We start from the raw sequence: 19,902 nt of genomic DNA, 5'->3' as shown, positions 1-19,902 counted from the left end.
AGTCAGTCTCCCGGGCGTTTTTCTGCATGCCTGACAAAGTCGACATTGTGCAGAAGATCTTCTTCCTCTGTGGTCTTGTGGTCTCCTCTCAATTGGAGGTTTGCCTGCAGCACGGCAGACAGGTCAGATAAGGATTTTTAATCCTGTGTTTGGGTTGGTGTGTGGTTGGCAACGCTGGACACAAACCAAACTTTACAGGTGTAAAAAAAAAGAATACTTTTCTTCACCTTAAGGTAAAGAGGAAGCCTTATTCCCAAAGCTCCACCATTCAGATTAATTTCCTCCTTTATGCATTAAACTGATGCAATTCTGGCTCCGCCCTCTCTGAGATCTAACCTCTGCATCTGGCAGTGAGATAATCTACAGTAGAGCTCCTCCTCTGGGAGCCTGGAGAACTTCTGGATGTATTCTGGACTGCGTGAACATGAGGGACGCGGCTCAGTCTTACCGTATCGTTTCTGTTTATCTCTCGGCACAGCGAGGGCTTTTGGCCAGTCGAGTCAGCAGATGAGCACATCTTTTATAGACTGCAACAGAAGGAACACAACAAGGCGTGCTTTTAATTGTGGCTAAAAAGCAGTTTCTAAAAGGAGACAGGACCTGCAGCATCAGCATCATGAGGACCTCGGTGTACCTAGCCTAACGTAGCCAGAGACAATGCAGTCCGCCTGGAGCGATGCGCTCACTTGATAAACAACCTGACGACAAAGCCCCAGTTATTACTTTTGTTTAGTCTTTCATAAAGGCATTTATATGGACGAAAAATAGCCGCATTGGAATCGGCCCGTTTTTGTACCCCGGATTTGAAACATGGATTCTTTTAGCACCAAATTGTAAATACTGAATTTCTTTACACATCGAATTCCTTAAACTGTATTTTCATTTGGTAAAAATTTGCCTGCAAAAAATTCAGCTGCAAAAAATTGAACTCAAAAAACTTGAACTGCAAGAGAAGTGAACTGCAAATAAATTTGCCTGCAAAACAAATCACCTGGGATAATTCTGGGTTGCTCTAAATTCTCCGTTACTCTTCCCATGTCTCTGCAGCAGGCTCTAATGTTTGGTTTGGTGTTTGCAAAACTGGTTATTCTGAGGGAATGGAAATCCTCTACACCTCCATGCTTTAAAAAATGGCTCAATGATATGGCGTCCTGTATCTATCTCGAAGAAATTCGATACTCTTTGTCAGACAATCATGATAAATACCTAGATGTGTGGCGTCCTTTTAATAGACATATTCAAAATAATTGGTTAAAATTACTCTTTTCTTTTTTTAATCATTTATTATTATCTCAATACTATCATCATTTATTGCTCTCTTCTTTTTATTGATATCCCATGTTTTACGTTGATCCGCTTGATACAATGTCTGCAGAATGATTTGTTGTCCTCTGACTCTGCCTCGTGCTTTAATATGCTTTATTAATATAATAATAATATAATTATTCTCTTATCAGTTCTTCAGTTTGCTGACACTGTTTTGTCTTGTTTTTTTTGTTTTTGTTGTACTTGTTTACTGTTTTGCTGTATTTTAATTTATCTATTTATTTATTTTCTCTCTTTTTTGTCTTGTCCGTTTAACTCATGAAAATGCATTAAAAAAAATAAAATAAATCACCAGGAAGAAAATTCACCAGCAAAAAAATCACAAGCAAAAAATTCACTTGCAAAAAAAAATCTGCTGCAAATGTGTTGATCTTTTGGTGAAGTCAAGCCTTAGCAATCTACACTCCATGCAGTCGAGAAGTTTCCAGCCAATGAAATTAGCTCAAGTGCAGATTGCGAAGGCTTAAGTTCAACAAAAGAACAACACATTTGCAGTCAAATCTTTTGCTGCTGATTTTTTTGCACAAAATCGAAATCTAGATAAAATAAGTTTCTTGAAATAAGTTCATTTTTTTCTTGAATTGAGGAGGTAAAAGAGACACTTTGCCAACGGAACAAGATGATTTACGCTTAAAATAAGAAATCACAATTGCATTGACTTATTTCAAGTGCATTTTATGTAAACATTATTTTAAGAGTAAAAATACTCATTCCATTGGCAGACTATCTCATTTAAATACTCAAATTAAGGGTAAATGCACTTGATTTAAGGAATTTTGACTTATTTCTAGATGGTTTTTCCAGTGCAGGTGATTTTTTTGCTGGTGATTTTTTTTTGCAGCCAAATTTTTTGCAGTTATATTTTTTGCAGCTGAATTTTTTGCAGGCAAATTTTTACCAAATAAAAATACAGTGTAAGGAATAGTGTTGTCAAAAGTATCGATACTCAAAAAAGTATCGATACTGAAAAGTTGTATCCGGATACAATACTCATTGGCAAAAGTATCGATTCAGCCATCTAAAGTGCAGAATAGTGGAAAATGCACTTTCTGAACACTGTGTGATTGAATAATTCTGTGCATTTTTCAGTTTCAGACTCTTTTTTGTTTCAGGTGCAGCTGCTGAGAATTGTTTTTGTTTAACGGTTTGGCTAGCGTCATTGTAATATCTGCAAAGCATAGCCAAGGAAGGAACACTTCATTTTAATTTTGTAAGTTTTTTTATCCGGGTTGCTTAATATTGTGCTCAGCATACAACCTCAAAATATTATTCTTATTGTTTTTTTATTTATTTATTGTATTTTTTCAGTAATGAAAATATTTCTGTTGAATTTAAGAGTCTTTGTTTTTATTCTTGTGGTATGGAAAAGGATATCGAGTATCGAATTTTTTACTTAGTATCAGTATCGAGTTGAAAAGTTTAGTATCGTGACAACCCTAGTAAGGAATTCGATGTGTAAAGAAATTCAGTGTTTACAATTCGGTGCTAAAAGAAATCTGTGTTTCAAATTCGGATTAGGGCCGCTGAAAAAAAAAAAAAAAAGTTAACTGATTTTTAAATTTTATTTCAGTTTAACATGGGAAAAAAGTCAGAATTCTCACTGAATTCTGAGATTAAAGTCAGAATTCTGACTTTAATCTCATGTTAAACTGAAATAAAATGTAAAAATCAGTTAACTTTTTTGCAGGCAAATAAAGATTCCCTAAAGATTCAGTGTTCAAAAAGCGGCAATTTCAATGAGACCGTTTTTACATTTAACGTTAAACATTAAAAGTCGGAAATAATTTGATTTAGTTAACCTGCACACACCTGCAGAAAGAGAATCTAAACAGTGTGGCATGCATTCAGTCAATGCTTTATAAATCCTGCTTTTGCTGCAGTAAATTCTCAATCCAAGTCAGATTGCTGCAGAGCTGAGGTGGATTGAGGTCTGGACTTTGACTAGGCCGTTCCAAGAAATCAGTCTGAAGGAGAACTTCCACCTCAGTCTGAGCTCTCTGACTTCTCACCAACTCTAACTAGCTTTAGTCAACAATGGCTGCTTCTTTTCTCTCTTCTAAAGGTGGGATTTATGGAGACAGATCCTGAGGTCAGGTTCTGGCATCTGAGCTGTGGATCTCAGCAGTTCCTCCAGGGTTACCATCCTTGCCTACATTGGGTCTGCAGGTGTGCCAAAGTTTTATATTTTTAGATGATTAATTACATGCTAAAAAGTTAGGGTATGCATTGTATTCCAGAAGAGTAAATATTGCACGGATTATATGTGTCTGTGCAAATTCCTCAAAACAAACAAGAAAATATTCTTTAGAAATATTTTCTTGTGCAAAAATCACAACTTTAGAAAAAGAAGTGGCCTCAGCAGCACATAGACGATATGCGGGATCCACATGACTGAATGAAAGGAGCGTAAATCCCTGGTTGGGCTGTAAATCAGGCCGCACTGTCAGCTCTCTTCTGTTTAGACATTATCTGCACGCCACATTAAGTCCCATCGGCTGATGCACAATGACAACAGCAGCTTGTGGTGAGGTTAAGAAAGCTGGAGTTAGGTAAACAGTTTCCCGCTGCTGTTGTCTGACAGGCATCAGCCAATAAACCGCCGCCGTTGTGTAAACAACAGCTGGACAAGTTTGAACCTTCCCAGCTCCTGTAACTTTCACCTTAGAGAGAGACCAGTTTAGCTGCACAGTTGTGCAATTTTAGGTTTGGTCAAATATTTAATGCATTCCAAAGACACGACGAGCATCGCATGTGGTTTAGCGCCTTAGATCATTTATTTAATTCTATTCAGTTTATTTCTATAGCGCCATTTCAAAACACGTCACTTTCCAGTTCACCAGATCATCCAGTCAGATTGATTCAAAGTTTTCTATCTAAGGAAAACCAGCTGATTGCATCGACTCATTGACTCTTCAGCAATCCCTCACACTAAGCATGCTTGTAGCGACAGTGGAGAGGAAAAACTCCCTTTGAACAGGAAGAAACCTCCAGCAGAACCAGGCTCAGTGTGAGCGGCCATCTGCTGATCAGAGTTAGAATCATCTTTTCAATGATGCAGAAAAATCCAGACATGTACAGAATAAAAATTTGCTCTGCAAATTTCAGTCAATAGATGCAATTTGTTGTGTTTTTAACTGAGCCTCATTTATGTTGTTTTTTTTTACTTATAATGGGAAACATGGTGATTTCAGTTTCTATTGAATATATGTCTCAAAGTTTAGATGTAGATTGTTTTCTTTTTCATGTAACGTTTAACTAATTTGGAAAAATTTAGAATATATGTATTTAATCGTCGCCATATTTAGGACTCCATGTTTGGATTAAAGGCCAAAATATAAAAATCTTAGCACTGCTTTAATAATTAATATAATATAAAATAATACTAATAAATAATTATATGATATTATATTTAATTATTATTCATGAAATAAAATATATAAATAATTATAATAAATCAATAATAATAATTATTTATTATTATATTTATGTATATAAATTACATAATATTTATCTATTTTATTATACTTATAAAAATATTTTTTATCATTTATTATATATGAATTATTAAATGCATTATTATTTATATTAATAAATAAAACATTATTATTATTATTATAATTGTTGATTACTTTATATATATATATAATCTTATAATTATTAACATTAATAAATAATAGCATATATAAATATGTTATTATTGAATCTATAAACACTTAAAAACTCAATTATAGGAGTTTATTGTGCATTAAATATGCACCTGAACAGATCAGGGTCAGTATTTGCATAGAAATAGGTCTATTTTTAGTCTGTTGTCGCCCTTTAATTCATGCATAGTAAAAAGTTACTATAAACTATTTGAAAAAATGATTTATATCAACGTATAAACTATTTATTAGCCAATGGGACAGTCATTGTAAAGTGGGACCAAAGCAGATGAAGGAGTTGCAGGAGGAACTATGGAACCCTCAGTAAAGCATCTAGTTTCTGCATTTCCAGATGGAAATACCTGCTCATTTAACAGGTGAAGCATTTCTGGAAACATAGTTTTAAAACAAGCATTTAAACTGCAGCCTATCAGCAGGATGTGAAGAGTAAATGCTAATGCCGTCCTCTCCGGGAGATGTGCACATCTGAGAGCAAACGTTGAACGCATATCTTCATCTGCCCGCCTCCCGGTCCAAGACAAACATCAAACTCCATGCATGATTTGAAACCATAAGAATGGCGGCTGTGTACCACGGTGTGACTGTTTGTTAGAGCATGCCTTATCTTGTTCCTTATCTTCAAATCCTGCAGTTGCATTACTCACTAGCAAATACTTAGCAAGCAGCCAAGATTTAGTCTGAATGGTAGATGTAATCTTTTGCAGAACGGGGACATTATGAATGGTGCTTGAAACATAAGTGGTTTAATGGTTCAGGGTTTCTGGAAAGGAGAGATCAGGTTATCTGCTGTGATTTTCTAACATTCCAGGCCTAAACTATTAACACTGCCTAACCTTAGTATGGGGCTTAAAATAAGTTGGATTTCTACCTAAATTGAGACGCAGCTGTCTTAGAAAAATCTGGATATCTTTGTTAAACAAACGCAGATGGATTGAATATCCTGCAGCTTTAGACGTCATTATTAGGACAGAAGGAGTGAACTTTTAACTCGGGGCAGTGTTGTTACTCACAGGCGGGTACAGTGCAGTCCCTGGTGGTGTTGTACAGGCGGTGGAACAGCTTCCGGCACTGTGGCTTGAAGTAGAGAGGACCTGAGGGCATGAAAAGGCTCCCATCAGTCAAGCTTTGCTTCCTGCGGAAGCCATAAATCCTTTAAACACTGTGACTGTAAACCACAACAATCTGGTTTTCTACAATCCTGCTACACATTTCTATTTAGTTTATTTCTATAACGCCAATTCACATCATGTCATCTCTGGTCACTTTCCAGTTCACCAGATCATCTAGTCAGATTGATTCAAACAGACAGAGGCAGACATAGAAAAAGGAAAAAGGGGTCCCTATGTCCTCCAGCAGTCTAAGCCTATAGCAGCAGAACTATAGAGATAGATCAGGATAACCTGAGCCACTCTAACTAGAAGCTTTATCAAAAAGGAAAGTTTTAAGCCTAGCCTTAAAAGTAGACAGGGTGTCTGCCTCACGGACTAAACCTTTCAGACTTTAGGCGACTGATTAAAATGATTCTAAAGGAAATTTCTATGGTTTATTTTTTTTTTTTAGTCATTAAGGCCTTTAATGGATTTTAATTGCTTTTAATATTTACCTGTTGGTTTTTCAGCATTAAAAAACTAACTTTAGGACCTGTTTGAAAGTTAGTTCATTGACAAGTTTCAGCTTATATTCAGCCAAATCTGCTGCAAAGTGTTGAACATTAGGCTGAGCAATAGAAAAACATAGATTATCTGGTAATTGATACTTTTGGTTGTTTAAAGAAGGTATAAGAAATATTCCACTTGGTTAGGAAATAATTTTTGGTCAGGATTATTATTAATAATCGTTGGCATTAGACTCAAGTGATGATTTATTATTTAATGGACTAAAACACCAAAGTTTGGACATTAAAAGTAAATTATTGTATTTAGATACAAAAAAAAAACTAAGAAGAAAGTTATGTTAGAATATTGAACCAACCTCACTGAGGATTATCACTGGTCAGTGTATTCTCATTATGAGTTCGTTTGAAATCATACGAAAAGTTATGCACCGTAATTTCGTACGCTTTAGACGTTTTTTTCGTCTTATTATCTTACGCACCATTCAATAACATAGAATTTAACATACAATTAACCCTGACCCTAAGATAAAAAACAGCAAGAAACGTATTTAGAGACATGAAGAAGTAAATATTGGACTGTCCGTCCCAGTTTTACGTCCCTCCGCGGATCTGCTTTTTTCGTCTGCCTGCGCATGCGAACTGATATGTTTTTTCGAGGAAAAATATCCAAAACGTACGAAATACTGTGAATAACTTTTCGTACGATTTCATACGAACTGATGACGAGAATATGTTGCAGTTGGTTATATTGGTTATAGGTTTCCCACATTAACAGTAAAGAACTTCCTGCTCTAGTAACTGAAAAAGGCGTCAGTGATAGAAATGGACTGAAGACACAAACGTCTGATTGGACAACAGGGGTCAGCTGACCACTAACTGACAAATAGAATGTGGTTTACATTCAGCTATTAAAAAGAAAATGATTCAGCTTTAAATGTGGCGACAATGTTTATCTTGTCTGATCCTTCTGTTCTGACTTTTGAACGAGGCGGTTCCATTTTCCTGCTGCTCTGCAACTCCCTGATCTGTCCCTGCTTTGCTGTGTCTTGTCTTTTCTGAGCTCTCTCTTCATATCACCCAGAATTCCAACCATGGATCTGGTCAGCTGGTCTCTCAATGCAATTGATCAACTTTTCTCAACTGGAAGGCAGGGAAAAGGGGACCCGTCCCGTCCTACCGGGACATACTTGGTGGGATACACCATGGAGTCCTGGAAGGCTTGGAGGATGGTGTGTTTTTAAAATGTTGTCAGAAGAGGATGTGGAAGATGTTTGGATTTATGATACTCAGATTTCTCCTGTTTGGATTTGGAGGATACCTGATGTATCTACAAATACAGAGGATGTCGGCGGGAATTGGGGCGATGATCAGGCTGCTGGCATTGGTTGATGAGCTCACAAAGGCTGTGAACGGGCAGGACGGTGAGCTGAGTCGTATTCTGGGTTTGATTGAACACAGGCTGGCTGCAGTGGTTGAACTCAAAGATGAGACGGCGTACATTAAATATGGCGGAACAGCTCAACAAATTTGGAATATTGCATTCGCCAAATAGAGCCAGCAAGAAAATACTCGATGGCTGTCGGAAAATTCCTGTGCAGCCTGCTCTCAAAACAATAAGTGTTATTTTGGATTCGGTCTCCCCTGGATGTTATGGCGGAAGGGCACAGAAGAAAAAATTGTAAGTTGTAAATAAAGAAATTAATTGATGGATGGATTGAAGTGTGCTGTTTTAGCACATAATGTCAAAGGCCGTAACGTGTAACCGAGCTGTGATGAGGTTCATACCTGTTAAATGTATGATGAACTTTTCCTTGTGCTTCGGATCAATGAGGTGAGCTTCTGAAAACAGACAGAGATCAAAGATAAGATTTGATGCTGCTTCCGCTGTGGAGAGCTAAGTTTAGCAGATCCAGAAGGAGAGATGAAGCTGCAACAGCACTGAGCACAAACGGCATGTATGGTCGTTATGTGGAGAAAATGAAATGACCTTCTTTGTTAATGTAAGATCCACCTGAAGCTTAGATAAACCGGACCCTCCTGAATCTGTCCAGATCTAATCTGGACTTTCTGTTCAGGGTTCTACTAAACTAGGGGTCTGCCTTGCTTTAAATCCAGGAACTGAACATTGGTGAGGAGATGGAGCAGGAAGCCCCTCTTCAATGTCCCCTTTGGAGATCTGGGAGGTTAGTATCGATGGTATTAATAGCAGTACAGACACTGCAGACCCCCCGATTAAAGACCTCTGCGCTAAATTATTTAGGTAGTAGCAGGAAATTGTATTCACACTGAAGTTAGAGTTCATTATCTTGGATGCTAGAAGTTTTAGCTGATGGCTTAGTGGCCTAAAAACTGTAGAAAGACATCTAAGCCCCCCATTGTAGCATAGAGTAGGAGCCCCACAGAGATGTTCCAGATCAACACCAGGCTCATTTTTTAAAGTTTAAGGAAAATGTGATGGGGAAGAAAACATTCAAACTGAAAGAAAACTTCCAGAGGATCAACCTCGTGATGCAGCCATGCTGGCGGCGCAGGAGGCTGGTGGTACAACAGAACGGCTGTCTACAGACGAGGCGGCATCACTGGTTGCCCTGTGAGGCATTGTTAAACCCAAAGGTCTCAGGAGTCCGGGGGTCAGGCTGCGGTCTCCACATTCAGGACTCCAAGACAAACATCATCATGAGGCGATCATACAACCCATGAGACAGAAAGGTTAACAGGGGAAACCGAGGAGTGACTAACGTTCAGCACCCTGGACAGAGACAGCAGCCATCACATGCCGGAACATCATCAGGATCATACATTCATCCAAGGTGGTCTAAGTATCCCCATATACATCATTTGGTATTCTGTTCAACTTTATATTTTTAATAAAAGGATATAAATCAGTGCTTCACTAAAATCATTTAAATCTACTTTATCAGAGGAAAAAACTACTTCTGTATATTTTTAGATTTAAGAAATTCTGCAAAGAATTAGCCTCATTTGTATAAAATGTGCTACATGTCAGAAATGTGGCTACTGCTGGTATTTTATTTTTTTTAAATGTCTTTTTTAAGAGCTGCTTCCAGCCTCAGAAATGACACCACTTACATAAGCTGCTGCACAATTTACATCAATGTTCCTTTAAAGAAAGGAATCAAAAACTATTTCAACTCATGCATTTACAGTAGTAGCCATTCAAAATTTCCCCACTTTCCTTGATGGGCCCTTGGTTAGTCATTGGCTGGTCATTGGTTAGTCATTGGCTGGTCATTGGTTAGTCATTGGCTGGTCATTAGCTGGTCCTTGGTTAGTCATTGGCTGGTCATTAGCTGGTCCTTGGTTAGTCATTGGCTGGTCATTGGTTAGTCATTGGCTGGTCATTAGCTGGTCCTTGGTTAGTCATTGGCTGGTCCTTGGTTAGTCATTGGCTGGTCATTGGTTAGTCATTGGCTGGTCATTGGTTAGTCATTGGCTGGTCATTGGTTAGTCATTGGCTGGTCATTGGTTAGTCATTAGCTGGTCCTTGGTTAGTCATTGGCTGGTCATTGGTTAGTCATTAGCTGGTCCTTGGTTAGTCATTGGCTGGTCCTTGGTTAGTCATTGGCTGGTCATTGGTTAGTCATTGGCTGGTCATTAGCTGGTCCTTGGTTAGTCATTGGCTGGTCATTGGTTAGTCATTGGCTGGTCATTAGCTGGTCCTTGGTTAGTCACTGGCTGGTCATTGGTTAGTCATTGGCTGGTCATTAGCTGGTCCTTGGTTAGTCATTGGCTGGTCATTGGTTAGTCATTGGCTGGTCATTAGCTGGTCCTTGGTTAGTCATTGGCTGGTCATTGGCTGGTCCTTGGTTAGTCATTGGCTGGTCATTGGTTAGTCATTGGCTGGTCATTAGCTGGTCCTTGGTTAGTCATTGGCTGGTCATTGGTTAGTCATTGGTTAGTCATTGGCTGGTCCTTGGTTAGTCATTGGCTGGTCATTGGCTGGTCCTTGGTTAGTCATTGGCTGGTCATTAGCTGGTCCTTGGTTAGTCATTGGCTGGTCATTGGCTGGTCCTTGGTTAGTCATTGGCTGGTCCTTGGTTAGTCATTGGCTGGTCATTGGTTAGTCATTAGCTGGTCCTTGGTTAGACATTGGCTGGTCCTTGGTTAGTCATTGGCTGGTCATTGGTTAGTCATTGGCTGGTCATTAGCTGGTCCTTGGTTAGTCATTGGCTGGTCATTGGTTAGTCATTGGCTGGTCATTAGCTGGTCCTTGGCTGGTCATTGGTTAGTCATTGGCTGGTCATTGGCTGGTCCTTGGTTAGTCATTGGCTGGTCATTGGTTAGTCATTGGCTGGTCATTAGCTGGTCCTTGGTTAGTCATTGGCTGGTCATTGGCTGGTCCTTGGTTAGTCATTGGCTGGTCATTAGCTGGTCCTTGGTTAGTCATTGGCTGGTCATTAGCTGGTCCTTGGTTAGTCATTGGCTGGTCATTGGCTGGTCCTTGGTTAGTCATTGGCTGGTCATTAGCTGGTCCTTGGTTAGTCATTGGCTGGTCATTGGTTAGTCATTGGCTGGTCCTTGGTTAGTCATTGGCTGGTCATTGGTTAGTCATTGGCTGGTCATTAGCTGGTCCTTGGTTAGTCATTGGCTGGTCATTGGCTGGTCATTGGCTGGTCATTGGCTGGTCATTGGCTGGTCATTAGCTGGTCCTTGGCTGGTCCTTGGTTAGTCATTGGCTGGTCATTGGCTGGTCATTGGCTGGTCCTTGGTTAGTCATTGGCTGGTCATTGGCTGGTCATTGGCTGGTAATTGGCTGGTCATTGGTTAGTCCTTGGCTAGTCATTGGTTAGACATTAGCTGGTCCTTGGCTGGTCCTTGGTTAGCCATTGGCTGGTCCTTGGTTAGTCCTTGGCTGGTCCTTGGTTAGTCCTTGGCTGATCATTGGCTGGTCATTGGCTGGTCCTTGGTTAGTCATTGGCTGGTCATTGGCTGGTCCTTGGTTAGTCCTTGGCTGGTCCTTGGCTGGTCCTTGGCTGGTCCTTGGTTAGTCATTGGCTGATCATTGGCTGGTCATTGGCTGGTCCTTGGCTGGTCCTTGGTTAGTCATTGGCTGGTCCTTGGCTGGTCATTGGTCAGTCCTTGGTTAGTCCTTGGCTGGTCCTTGGTTAGTCATTGGCTGGTCCTTGGCTGGTCATTGGTCAGTCTTTGGCTGATCATTGGCTGGTCCTTGGCTGGTCCTTGGTTAGTCATTAGCTGGTCCTTGGTTAGTCATTGGCTGGTCATTGGCTGGTCCTTGGTTAGTCATTGGCTGGTCATTAGCTGGTCCTTGGTTAGTCATTGGCTGGTCATTGGTTAGTCATTGGCTGGTCCTTGGTTAGTCATTGGCTGGTCATTGGTTAGTCATTGGCTGGTCATTAGCTGGTCCTTGGTTAGTCATTGGCTGGTCATTGGCTGGTCATTGGCTGGTCATTGGCTGGTCATTGGCTGGTCATTAGCTGGTCCTTGGCTGGTCCTTGGTTAGTCATTGGCTGGTCATTGGCTGGTCATTGGCTGGTCCTTGGTTAGTCATTGGCTGGTCATTGGCTGGTCATTGGCTGGTAATTAGCTGGTAATTAGCTGGTCCTTGGCTGGTCATTGGCTGGTCATTGGCTGGTCATTGGTTAGTCCTTGGCTAGTCATTGGTTAGACATTAGCTGGTCCTTGGCTGGTCCTTGGCTGGTCCTTGGTTAGTCATTGGCTGGTCCTTGGTTAGTCCTTTGCTGGTCCTTGGCTGGTCCTTGGTTAGTCCTTGGCTGATCATTGGCTGGTCATTAGCTGGTCCTTGGTTAGTCATTGGCTGGTCATTGGCTGGTCCTTGGTTAGTCATTGGCTGGTCCTTGGTTAGTCATTGGCTGGTCATTGGTTAGTCATTAGCTGGTCCTTGGTTAGACATTGGCTGGTCCTTGGTTAGTCATTGGCTGGTCATTGGTTAGTCATTGGCTGGTCATTAGCTGGTCCTTGGTTAGTCATTGGCTGGTCATTGGTTAGTCATTGGCTGGTCATTAGCTGGTCCTTGGCTGGTCATTGGTTAGTCATTGGCTGGTCATTGGCTGGTCCTTGGTTAGTCATTGGCTGGTCATTGGTTAGTCATTGGCTGGTCATTAGCTGGTCCTTGGTTAGTCATTGGCTGGTCATTGGCTGGTCCTTGGTTAGTCATTGGCTGGTCATTAGCTGGTCCTTGGTTAGTCATTGGCTGGTCATTAGCTGGTCCTTGGTTAGTCATTGGCTGGTCATTGGCTGGTCCTTGGTTAGTCATTGGCTGGTCATTAGCTGGTCCTTGGTTAGTCATTGGCTGGTCATTGGTTAGTCATTGGCTGGTCCTTGGTTAGTCATTGGCTGGTCATTGGTTAGTCATTGGCTGGTCATTAGCTGGTCCTTGGTTAGTCATTGGCTGGTCATTGGCTGGTCATTGGCTGGTCATTGGCTGGTCATTGGCTGGTCATTAGCTGGTCCTTGGCTGGTCCTTGGTTAGTCATTGGCTGGTCATTGGCTGGTCATTGGCTGGTCCTTGGTTAGTCATTGGCTGGTCATTGGCTGGTCATTGGCTGGTAATTGGCTGGTCATTGGTTAGTCCTTGGCTAGTCATTGGTTAGACATTAGCTGGTCCTTGGCTGGTCCTTGGTTAGCCATTGGCTGGTCCTTGGTTAGTCCTTGGCTGGTCCTTGGCTGGTCCTTGGTTAGTCCTTGGCTGATCATTGGCTGGTCATTGGCTGGTCCTTGGTTAGTCATTGGCTGGTCATTGGCTGGTCCTTGGTTAGTCCTTGGCTGGTCCTTGGCTGGTCCTTGGCTGGTCCTTGGTTAGTCATTGGCTGATCATTGGCTGGTCATTGGCTGGTCCTTGGCTGGTCCTTGGTTAGTCATTGGCTGGTCCTTGGCTGGTCATTGGTCAGTCCTTGGTTAGTCCTTGGCTGGTCCTTGGTTAGTCATTGGCTGGTCCTTGGCTGGTCATTGGTCAGTCTTTGGCTGATCATTGGCTGGTCCTTGGCTGGTCCTTGGTTAGTCATTAGCTGGTCCTTGGTTAGTCATTGGCTGGTCATTGGCTGGTCCTTGGTTAGTCATTGGCTGGTCATTAGCTGGTCCTTGGTTAGTCATTGGCTGGTCATTGGTTAGTCATTGACTGGTCCTTGGTTAGTCATTGGCTGGTCATTGGTTAGTCATTGGCTGGTCATTAGCTGGTCCTTGGTTAGTCATTGGCTGGTCATTGGCTGGTCATTGGCTGGTCATTGGCTGGTCATTGGCTGGTCATTAGCTGGTCCTTGGCTGGTCCTTGGTTAGTCATTGGCTGGTCATTGGCTGGTCATTGGCTGGTCCTTGGTTAGTCATTGGCTGGTCATTGGCTGGTCATTGGCTGGTAATTAGCTGGTAATTAGCTGGTCCTTGGCTGGTCATTGGCTGGTCATTGGCTGGTCATTGGTTAGTCCTTGGCTAGTCATTGGTTAGACATTAGCTGGTCCTTGGCTGGTCCTTGGCTGGTCCTTGGTTAGTCATTGGCTGATCATTGGCTGGTCATTGGCTGGTCCTTGGTTAGTCATTGGCTGGTCATTGGCTGGTCCTTGGTTAGTCCTTGGCTGGTCCTTGGCTGGTCCTTGGTTAGTCATTGGCTGATCATTGGCTGGTCATTGGCTGGTCCTTGGCTGGTCCTTGGTTAGTCATTGGCTGGTCATTGGCTGGTCCTTGGTTAGTCCTTGGCTGGTCCTTGGCTGGTCCTTGGCTTGTCCTTGGTTAGTCATTGGCTGATCATTGGCTGGTCATTGGCTGGTCCTTGGCTGGTCCTTGGTTAGTCATTGGCTGGTCCTTGGCTGGTCATTGGTCAGTCCTTGGTTAGTCCTTGGCTGGTCCTTGGTTAGTCATTGGCTGGTCCTTGGCTGGTCATTGGTCAGTCTTTGGCTGATCATTGGCTGGTCCTTGGCTGGTCCTTGGTTAGTCATTGGCTGATCATTGGCTGGTCATTGGCTGGTCCTTGGCTGGTCCTTGGTTAGTCATTGGCTGGTCCTTGGCTGGTCCTTGGTTAGTCATTGGCTGGTCCTTGGCTGGTCATTGGTCAGTCCTTGGTTAGTCCTTGGCTGGTCCTTGGTAGTCATTGGCTGGTCCTTAGTAGTCATTGGATGGTCCTTGGCTGGTCCTTGGTAGTCATTGGATGGTCCTTGGCTGGTCATTGGTAGTCATTGGCTGGTCCTTGGTTAGTCATTGGCTGATCATTGGCTGGTCCTTGGCTGGTCCTTGGTTAGTCATTGGTAGTCATTGGCTGGTCCTTGGTTAGTCCTTGGTAGTCATTGGATGGTCCTTGGCTGGTCCTTGGTTAGTCATTGGCTGGTCATTGGCTGGTCCTTGGCTGGTCCTTGGTTAGTCATTGGTAGTCATTGGCTGGTCCTTGGTTAGTCCTTGGTTAGTCCTTGGTAGTCATTGGATGGTCCTTGGCTGGTCTACTTTGAATTCCTTTTTAAACATCAATCTTTGTACTAAAATATTCTCTCAGTCATGATTTGTGGACATTAAGATCTAAAGAGAAGCGCCATCTCCTGGTCAGACCCTGTAATTCAGTGAAATGGTGCAAAAGGGGGTCAGTTCAGTGGCTGAAAGTTAGAGGGGATTTTGCTGGGAGTTGCAGGGAAGTGGCGCTGCCATCCGGCTGCCGTTCAGCAGGGAAGAGCCATTTTGAACGGCTGCTACTGTAACTTTTCTAATGAAATGCCAAACTGGTTCAAATAAATCATTTTAAAACATACATATAACTCCTTATCCATGATGAAGAGATTATTTTCTGTTTAGGACTGATATAAAGTTCCAAACTGGCTTTTTAACACTTCATTTTTAAAGTTTTAATCAACTAATATTAGAAGATGAAACCAAAGACTATTTGCAGCTTTAAAGGTCAAGGCTCTAAAAAGGTTGTTAAATCTGAGAAGCCTTCTGGGGGAAACAGCTGAATGAATTTAGATTAGAGTCGGTTTATAGCAGCACTCATTCATTAGCGGATCTCTAATGGGGGAAACCAAACACCCAGTAATACTCAGGGGGGGTCATGGTGTCGGCCCTCACCGTGGTTGGACCGGTTCGGTCTTTTCGGACTGGTTGGTTCGCGCCCGCTCGGCCCCACCGGGCCCCTCTGGGACCGACCGATCAGCTGCGCCAAACTGTGGCGGTTCCTGCGCCCCTCCGCCCGGGGCCCGGGGCCTCTGTGCCGGGATGCAGCTTGGCAGCTTCCCGGGGTATGCAGGAGGATGAAGAGGAGGAGGAGCGCGGACAGGACAGAGGGCCGCGGCAGCAGCATCACTGAGGACCTGCAGGGACCCAGGAGAAAACTCCTTTTTTAAAAGTTATGTCTGACATCTGGCTGCTCAGGAAAACATGGAATCAGGGAAAAGGATTAGAGCTACTGAACAAATAAAAGTTAGCTGTTTTTTTTTATTTTATTTCAGTTTAATATGGGAAATAATTATCAGAAGTCTGACTTTAATCTCAGAATTGTGGATCTTAATGTAGATGGGCCCCATGAAGGCAGATGTGGAGCCCTCAGCTTCACTGACAGATGTTTGGGAGAAACAGGAACACATTGGTGGAAAATGACCCAATTAGGCAAATTTTTCCGTCCCTGAGGGTCCCTGCTGATGCTATTTCATTAATGGAAGAGCAGAAGGTGATTAAAACAAGAGAGCTAGTCTCTAAAACAGACATGGCTACGGCTGGATGCTAACATGTTTGTTAGCTGTCAGAATTCTGTCAGAATTTTGAGAAAAAGTCGGAATTTTGGGTTTAAAGTCTGAATTCTGAGAAAAAAGTCAGAATTCTGAATTTAAAGTCTGAATTCTGAGAAAAAAAAGTTAGATTTTTGAGATTAAAAGTCAGAATTCTGAGATTAAGGTCAGATTTCTGAGATTAAAGTCAGAATTCTTTAAAAAAAAAAGTTAGATTTCTGAGATTAAAAGTCAGAATTCTTTGAAAAAGTCAGATTTCTGAGATTAAAGTCAAAATTCTTTGAAAAAAATTAGATTTTTTTAGATTAAATGTCAGAATTCAGAGATTAAAGTCATAATTCTTTTTTAAAAAAAAAAGTTCGATTTCTGAGATTAAAAGTCAGAATTCTTTGAAAAAGTCAGATTTCTGAGATTAAAGTCAAAATTCTTTGAAAAAAATTAGATTTTTTTAGATTAAATGTCAGAATTCAGAGATTAAAGTCATAATTCTTTAAAAAAAAAAAAAGTTCGATTTCTGAGATTAAAAGTCAGAATTCAGAGATTAAAGTCAGAATTCTCTTTTTTTTAAAAAAGTCAGATTTCTGAGTTTAAAAGTCAGAATTCTGAAATTAAAATCAGAATTCCAACTTTTTTTCCCATAAGAAAGTGAAATAATATTCATAAATCAGTTTATTTTATGTTTCCAGTGGCCCTAATTCTCCTTCTGTCTGAAGTTCCTCTCTAACTTCTGTAGCAAAAAGTTTCCAACCTTGCAGAATCTACAGACTTGATGAATCTCTGCGTCCTGATCTGTTACCTCTCCTCTGAAGCTCTTTGCGCGGCTCGGTGCGCCTCCTCTCCCCGGCGCTCCTCTCTCTGAATCCCGGACTCTCTGCCGTCTCTTGGGACCCAAACTTTAAGAACTGTCGGGTCAGTTGAACTTTTTATCCCAGGTTAGTCTGGATCCAGCCCGCGTGCCGTGCATCCAGTCCCCGCGTCATCTTCGAGCAGCGTGGGGCTGTCGGAGCGCATGAAATGGATCAGACAGATTTATCATCATCATCATGAGCCGGTTGTGCACGCTGCAGCTGGTAAATATCCGGTCCGGCTCATGCCTCTGACCTCCTGACCTGCCCTGATGGGCCCCTAGCTGCTGCTGATCAGTTATTGATCAGAAGGTTCCGAATCAACCCCCCCTCTGTGGAAATACTCCTGCGTTTGATCTGCTCTCCACGCGCAACTCCACTCCAACAGATCACGGAAATGAGGAAGAGGAGGAGGCGGGAGCATTAAAATAATTGTGCAGGGTAGGCGACCTGGAGTGACAGCAGAGGTTGTTATGAAGCGGTGCAGCACTCCCTCTCAGTGGAGAGGGAGAAAAATGATGCTTACTTTATGCACATCTACAGACTGAAACCTTAAAGGTCCAAACTTTGACTAGGCCATTCTAACACTTAATTAGGCTTTGATCTCAGGGGCGGATTTAGGAAATGTGGGGCCCTAGGCAAAGACAGACAGGGGGCCCTCTGAATTGAGAAGACAACACATAAAACACTACGAGAATAAATGCCTAACATTATTAGAATAAAGTGGTAAAATTATGAGAATAAAGACGTATTTGGACAAAGACATGGCTGAGCAAACGTGGCTACTACGGTCTGTCAGTTTGACAGAAAGGAACTCCATTTCACTCATTGCCCCCCGCCATGAATCTGCGTTTTCCTCTGAGAGGAAGAAGAAGAATCCTTGTTTGCACACGACCACCTTACAACCGCCGACTGAATTTCAAATATGTTTGCTTTTCTCCTGACTTTACTATTCCTGATGGGGGGGTGGTCCTTAGAGGCTGATCCCCCCTCGTTACCCGCTGTACACTACACCATGCACCATCAGGCTGAAAGTCGGCCTGATTGAAAAATTCTCACAAGACTGGAGAATTGGTCCAAAGAGGCGTAAAAAATAATAATCATACAGTGTTTGCCGGCCTTTACCAATCTACTCGCTCTGGAGAGCAGAGTTCGCTGCTTTTAGATATTGTCTCCAAAGTCTCAGTAGCAGAAAAAAGTCTCTAGATTTGGCGCTAGGAGCTTTTTAGAAATCAAAGTGCTAGAGGGGTCTGAAAAGTGGCTAAATATAGCGACTAAAGCGCTAAGTTGGCAACACTGCTCTTTGCATGGTTTGTTTTCAAATGGTTTGCTGCTGTCTGTTTGGACCTTTCTGAACATGTGCAGCAAATGGACTGATCCAATATGGTGGACACTGAAGGGGGGGGCTGAGACACACTTAATATTATCAGCGTTCTGATGGCATTTTAGCAAAAACATAATTAATGTACACAAATAAGGAATGTTTTTATTAACCATACATGGAAACAGAGTTTTATGGGGCCCCCAGGAACTTGGGGCCCTAAGCACCTGCCTAGTATTGCCTAATGGTAAATGTACCCCTGTCCCCTTTGTAAAATTACAGACTGAAACTTTTAAAACTTCTATTTAGGGTCCAGATTAAGGTCGGAACTTTGACTAGGCCATTCTAACACTTAATTAGCCTCCTTATTGGACCTCTTGCTGTATGATGGTTCTGCTGGAAGGTGAACCTCCACACCGGTTTCAGGTCATCTCTGGTTTTTCTACGAGTTAGCTCCGCTAATCTTTAGCTTCTGAAATGGTTCTGAGTTCTGACCAAGATGCAGACATGAACTAGAGATGAGAACAATGAAGGATTTCTAACAGCAAAACAGAAATCCAGCAAGTCTTAAATGGGATAAACAGGGAATGGAGATCAGACAGATAATCTGACAGTGTAACACAAGAAGGTGCAACTAACAATGGAAAAATCAGGAGCTTAAGAACGAGGCAGGAGTGAAAAATGACAAAGGAACCTGTCAGGAGGCGGGACAGAAAGAACTGTGGAACTGCGACTGCAGGAGGGGGGGGGGATCCCCGCCTAATCACTGACTCTCTGGGGAAGAAACACAGGTAAGTGACCACGATCATCTGACAGGAGATACAATCTCAGGGAGTCAATTACCTGGTTTCACAGTTTAGTCCATCTCCTTAGAAAGGTGCCATCCAGCCGATGGGCTGACAGCCAGACACGGCGTGCATCACTCGGAGCGTCCCTGATGCTGCAGCACCGGAGAACTTGCAGGAAGCTGATCCAGGTCTGGGGAAGACAGAGCAGGCTGGAACAGTTCAGGAATTCAGAAAACCTCCGCTTGATCCGAGGTTCCGACCCAAACAGGAACAGAGCAAACACCCTCAGAGCGTTCCGGCAGATTCAGAGTCAGACGAGTCCAGAAGCTTGCCCAGACGGACACGTACAGATGCAGACAGGCAGAATCCAGTAGTAGAAAGGAACATAGACGAGACATGGTACCAGGACAACTGCAGAACTTTAAACTGGTCTCCTCCTATCAGCCAGGATTGCGGGAATAGAAACTGACCTTCTCTGCTTTCTGAGCCAAACCCCTGAGGGCTTCGCGGAGAAGGACCAGGAAACGATCAGGAGACAAGATGAACACAAAAGCCCTCTGAATCCGCTGGCTGCCAGGAACCAGGACGCTAACCATGGAATAAACTAACTGAACAGACAAACTAACAGGCATAAAAAAACAGACAGC

The 19,902-nt window shown here is 42.4% G+C and overlaps 1 protein-coding gene across 2 annotated transcripts; it reads right to left on the bottom strand.

Annotated features, from left to right (window-relative positions):
* Nucleotides 1-448: 448 nt before the first annotated feature.
* LOC119771621 (ALK and LTK ligand 2-like) lies at nucleotides 449-19,601 on the bottom strand. 2 transcript variants are annotated; one of them, XM_038267716.1, is made up of 6 exons: nucleotides 19,311-19,601; nucleotides 17,098-17,298; nucleotides 15,646-15,887; nucleotides 8,392-8,445; nucleotides 6,002-6,082; nucleotides 449-527 (listed from the first exon to the last, which is right to left on the bottom strand). In XM_038267716.1, exons 3-6 carry the CDS (start codon nucleotides 15,875-15,877, stop codon nucleotides 463-465), a joined length of 432 nt encoding a protein of 143 aa, XP_038123644.1. In that variant the 5' UTR covers nucleotides 15,878-15,887; nucleotides 17,098-17,298; nucleotides 19,311-19,601; the 3' UTR covers nucleotides 449-462. The 2 variants fall into 2 exon arrangements, with proteins under 2 accessions (XP_038123644.1, XP_038123643.1); XM_038267715.1 differs by lacking the exon at nucleotides 19,311-19,601 and having other exon boundaries at nucleotides 17,098-17,537.
* Nucleotides 19,602-19,902: the final 301 nt, after the last annotated feature.

This window comes from Cyprinodon tularosa, unplaced genomic scaffold, assembly GCF_016077235.1.
Source record: "Cyprinodon tularosa strain WSP-4 unplaced genomic scaffold, ASM1607723v1 ctg681, whole genome shotgun sequence".
NCBI classification, from domain to species: domain Eukaryota; kingdom Metazoa; phylum Chordata; class Actinopteri; order Cyprinodontiformes; family Cyprinodontidae; genus Cyprinodon; species Cyprinodon tularosa.
Note: the sequence above shows the minus strand (reverse complement) of the source record. Positions and strands in the feature narration are given on the sequence as shown.

Bases quoted from the DNA above. Each gene is read 5' to 3' on its own strand.
- LOC119771621 (XM_038267716.1), bottom strand. From the start codon at position 15,877: ATGCTGCTGCCGCGGCCCTCTGTCCTGTCCGCGCTCCTCCTCCTCTTC. The intron at 8,446-15,645 runs GTGAGGGCCGAC...GTCTGTTTTCAG, and splicing joins ACCGAACCGGTCCAACCACG to AAGCTCACCTCATTGATCCG. The intron at 528-6,001 runs GTGAGTAACAAC...CTTCTGTTGCAG, and splicing joins GGACTGCACTGTACCCGCCT to TCTATAAAAGATGTGCTCAT.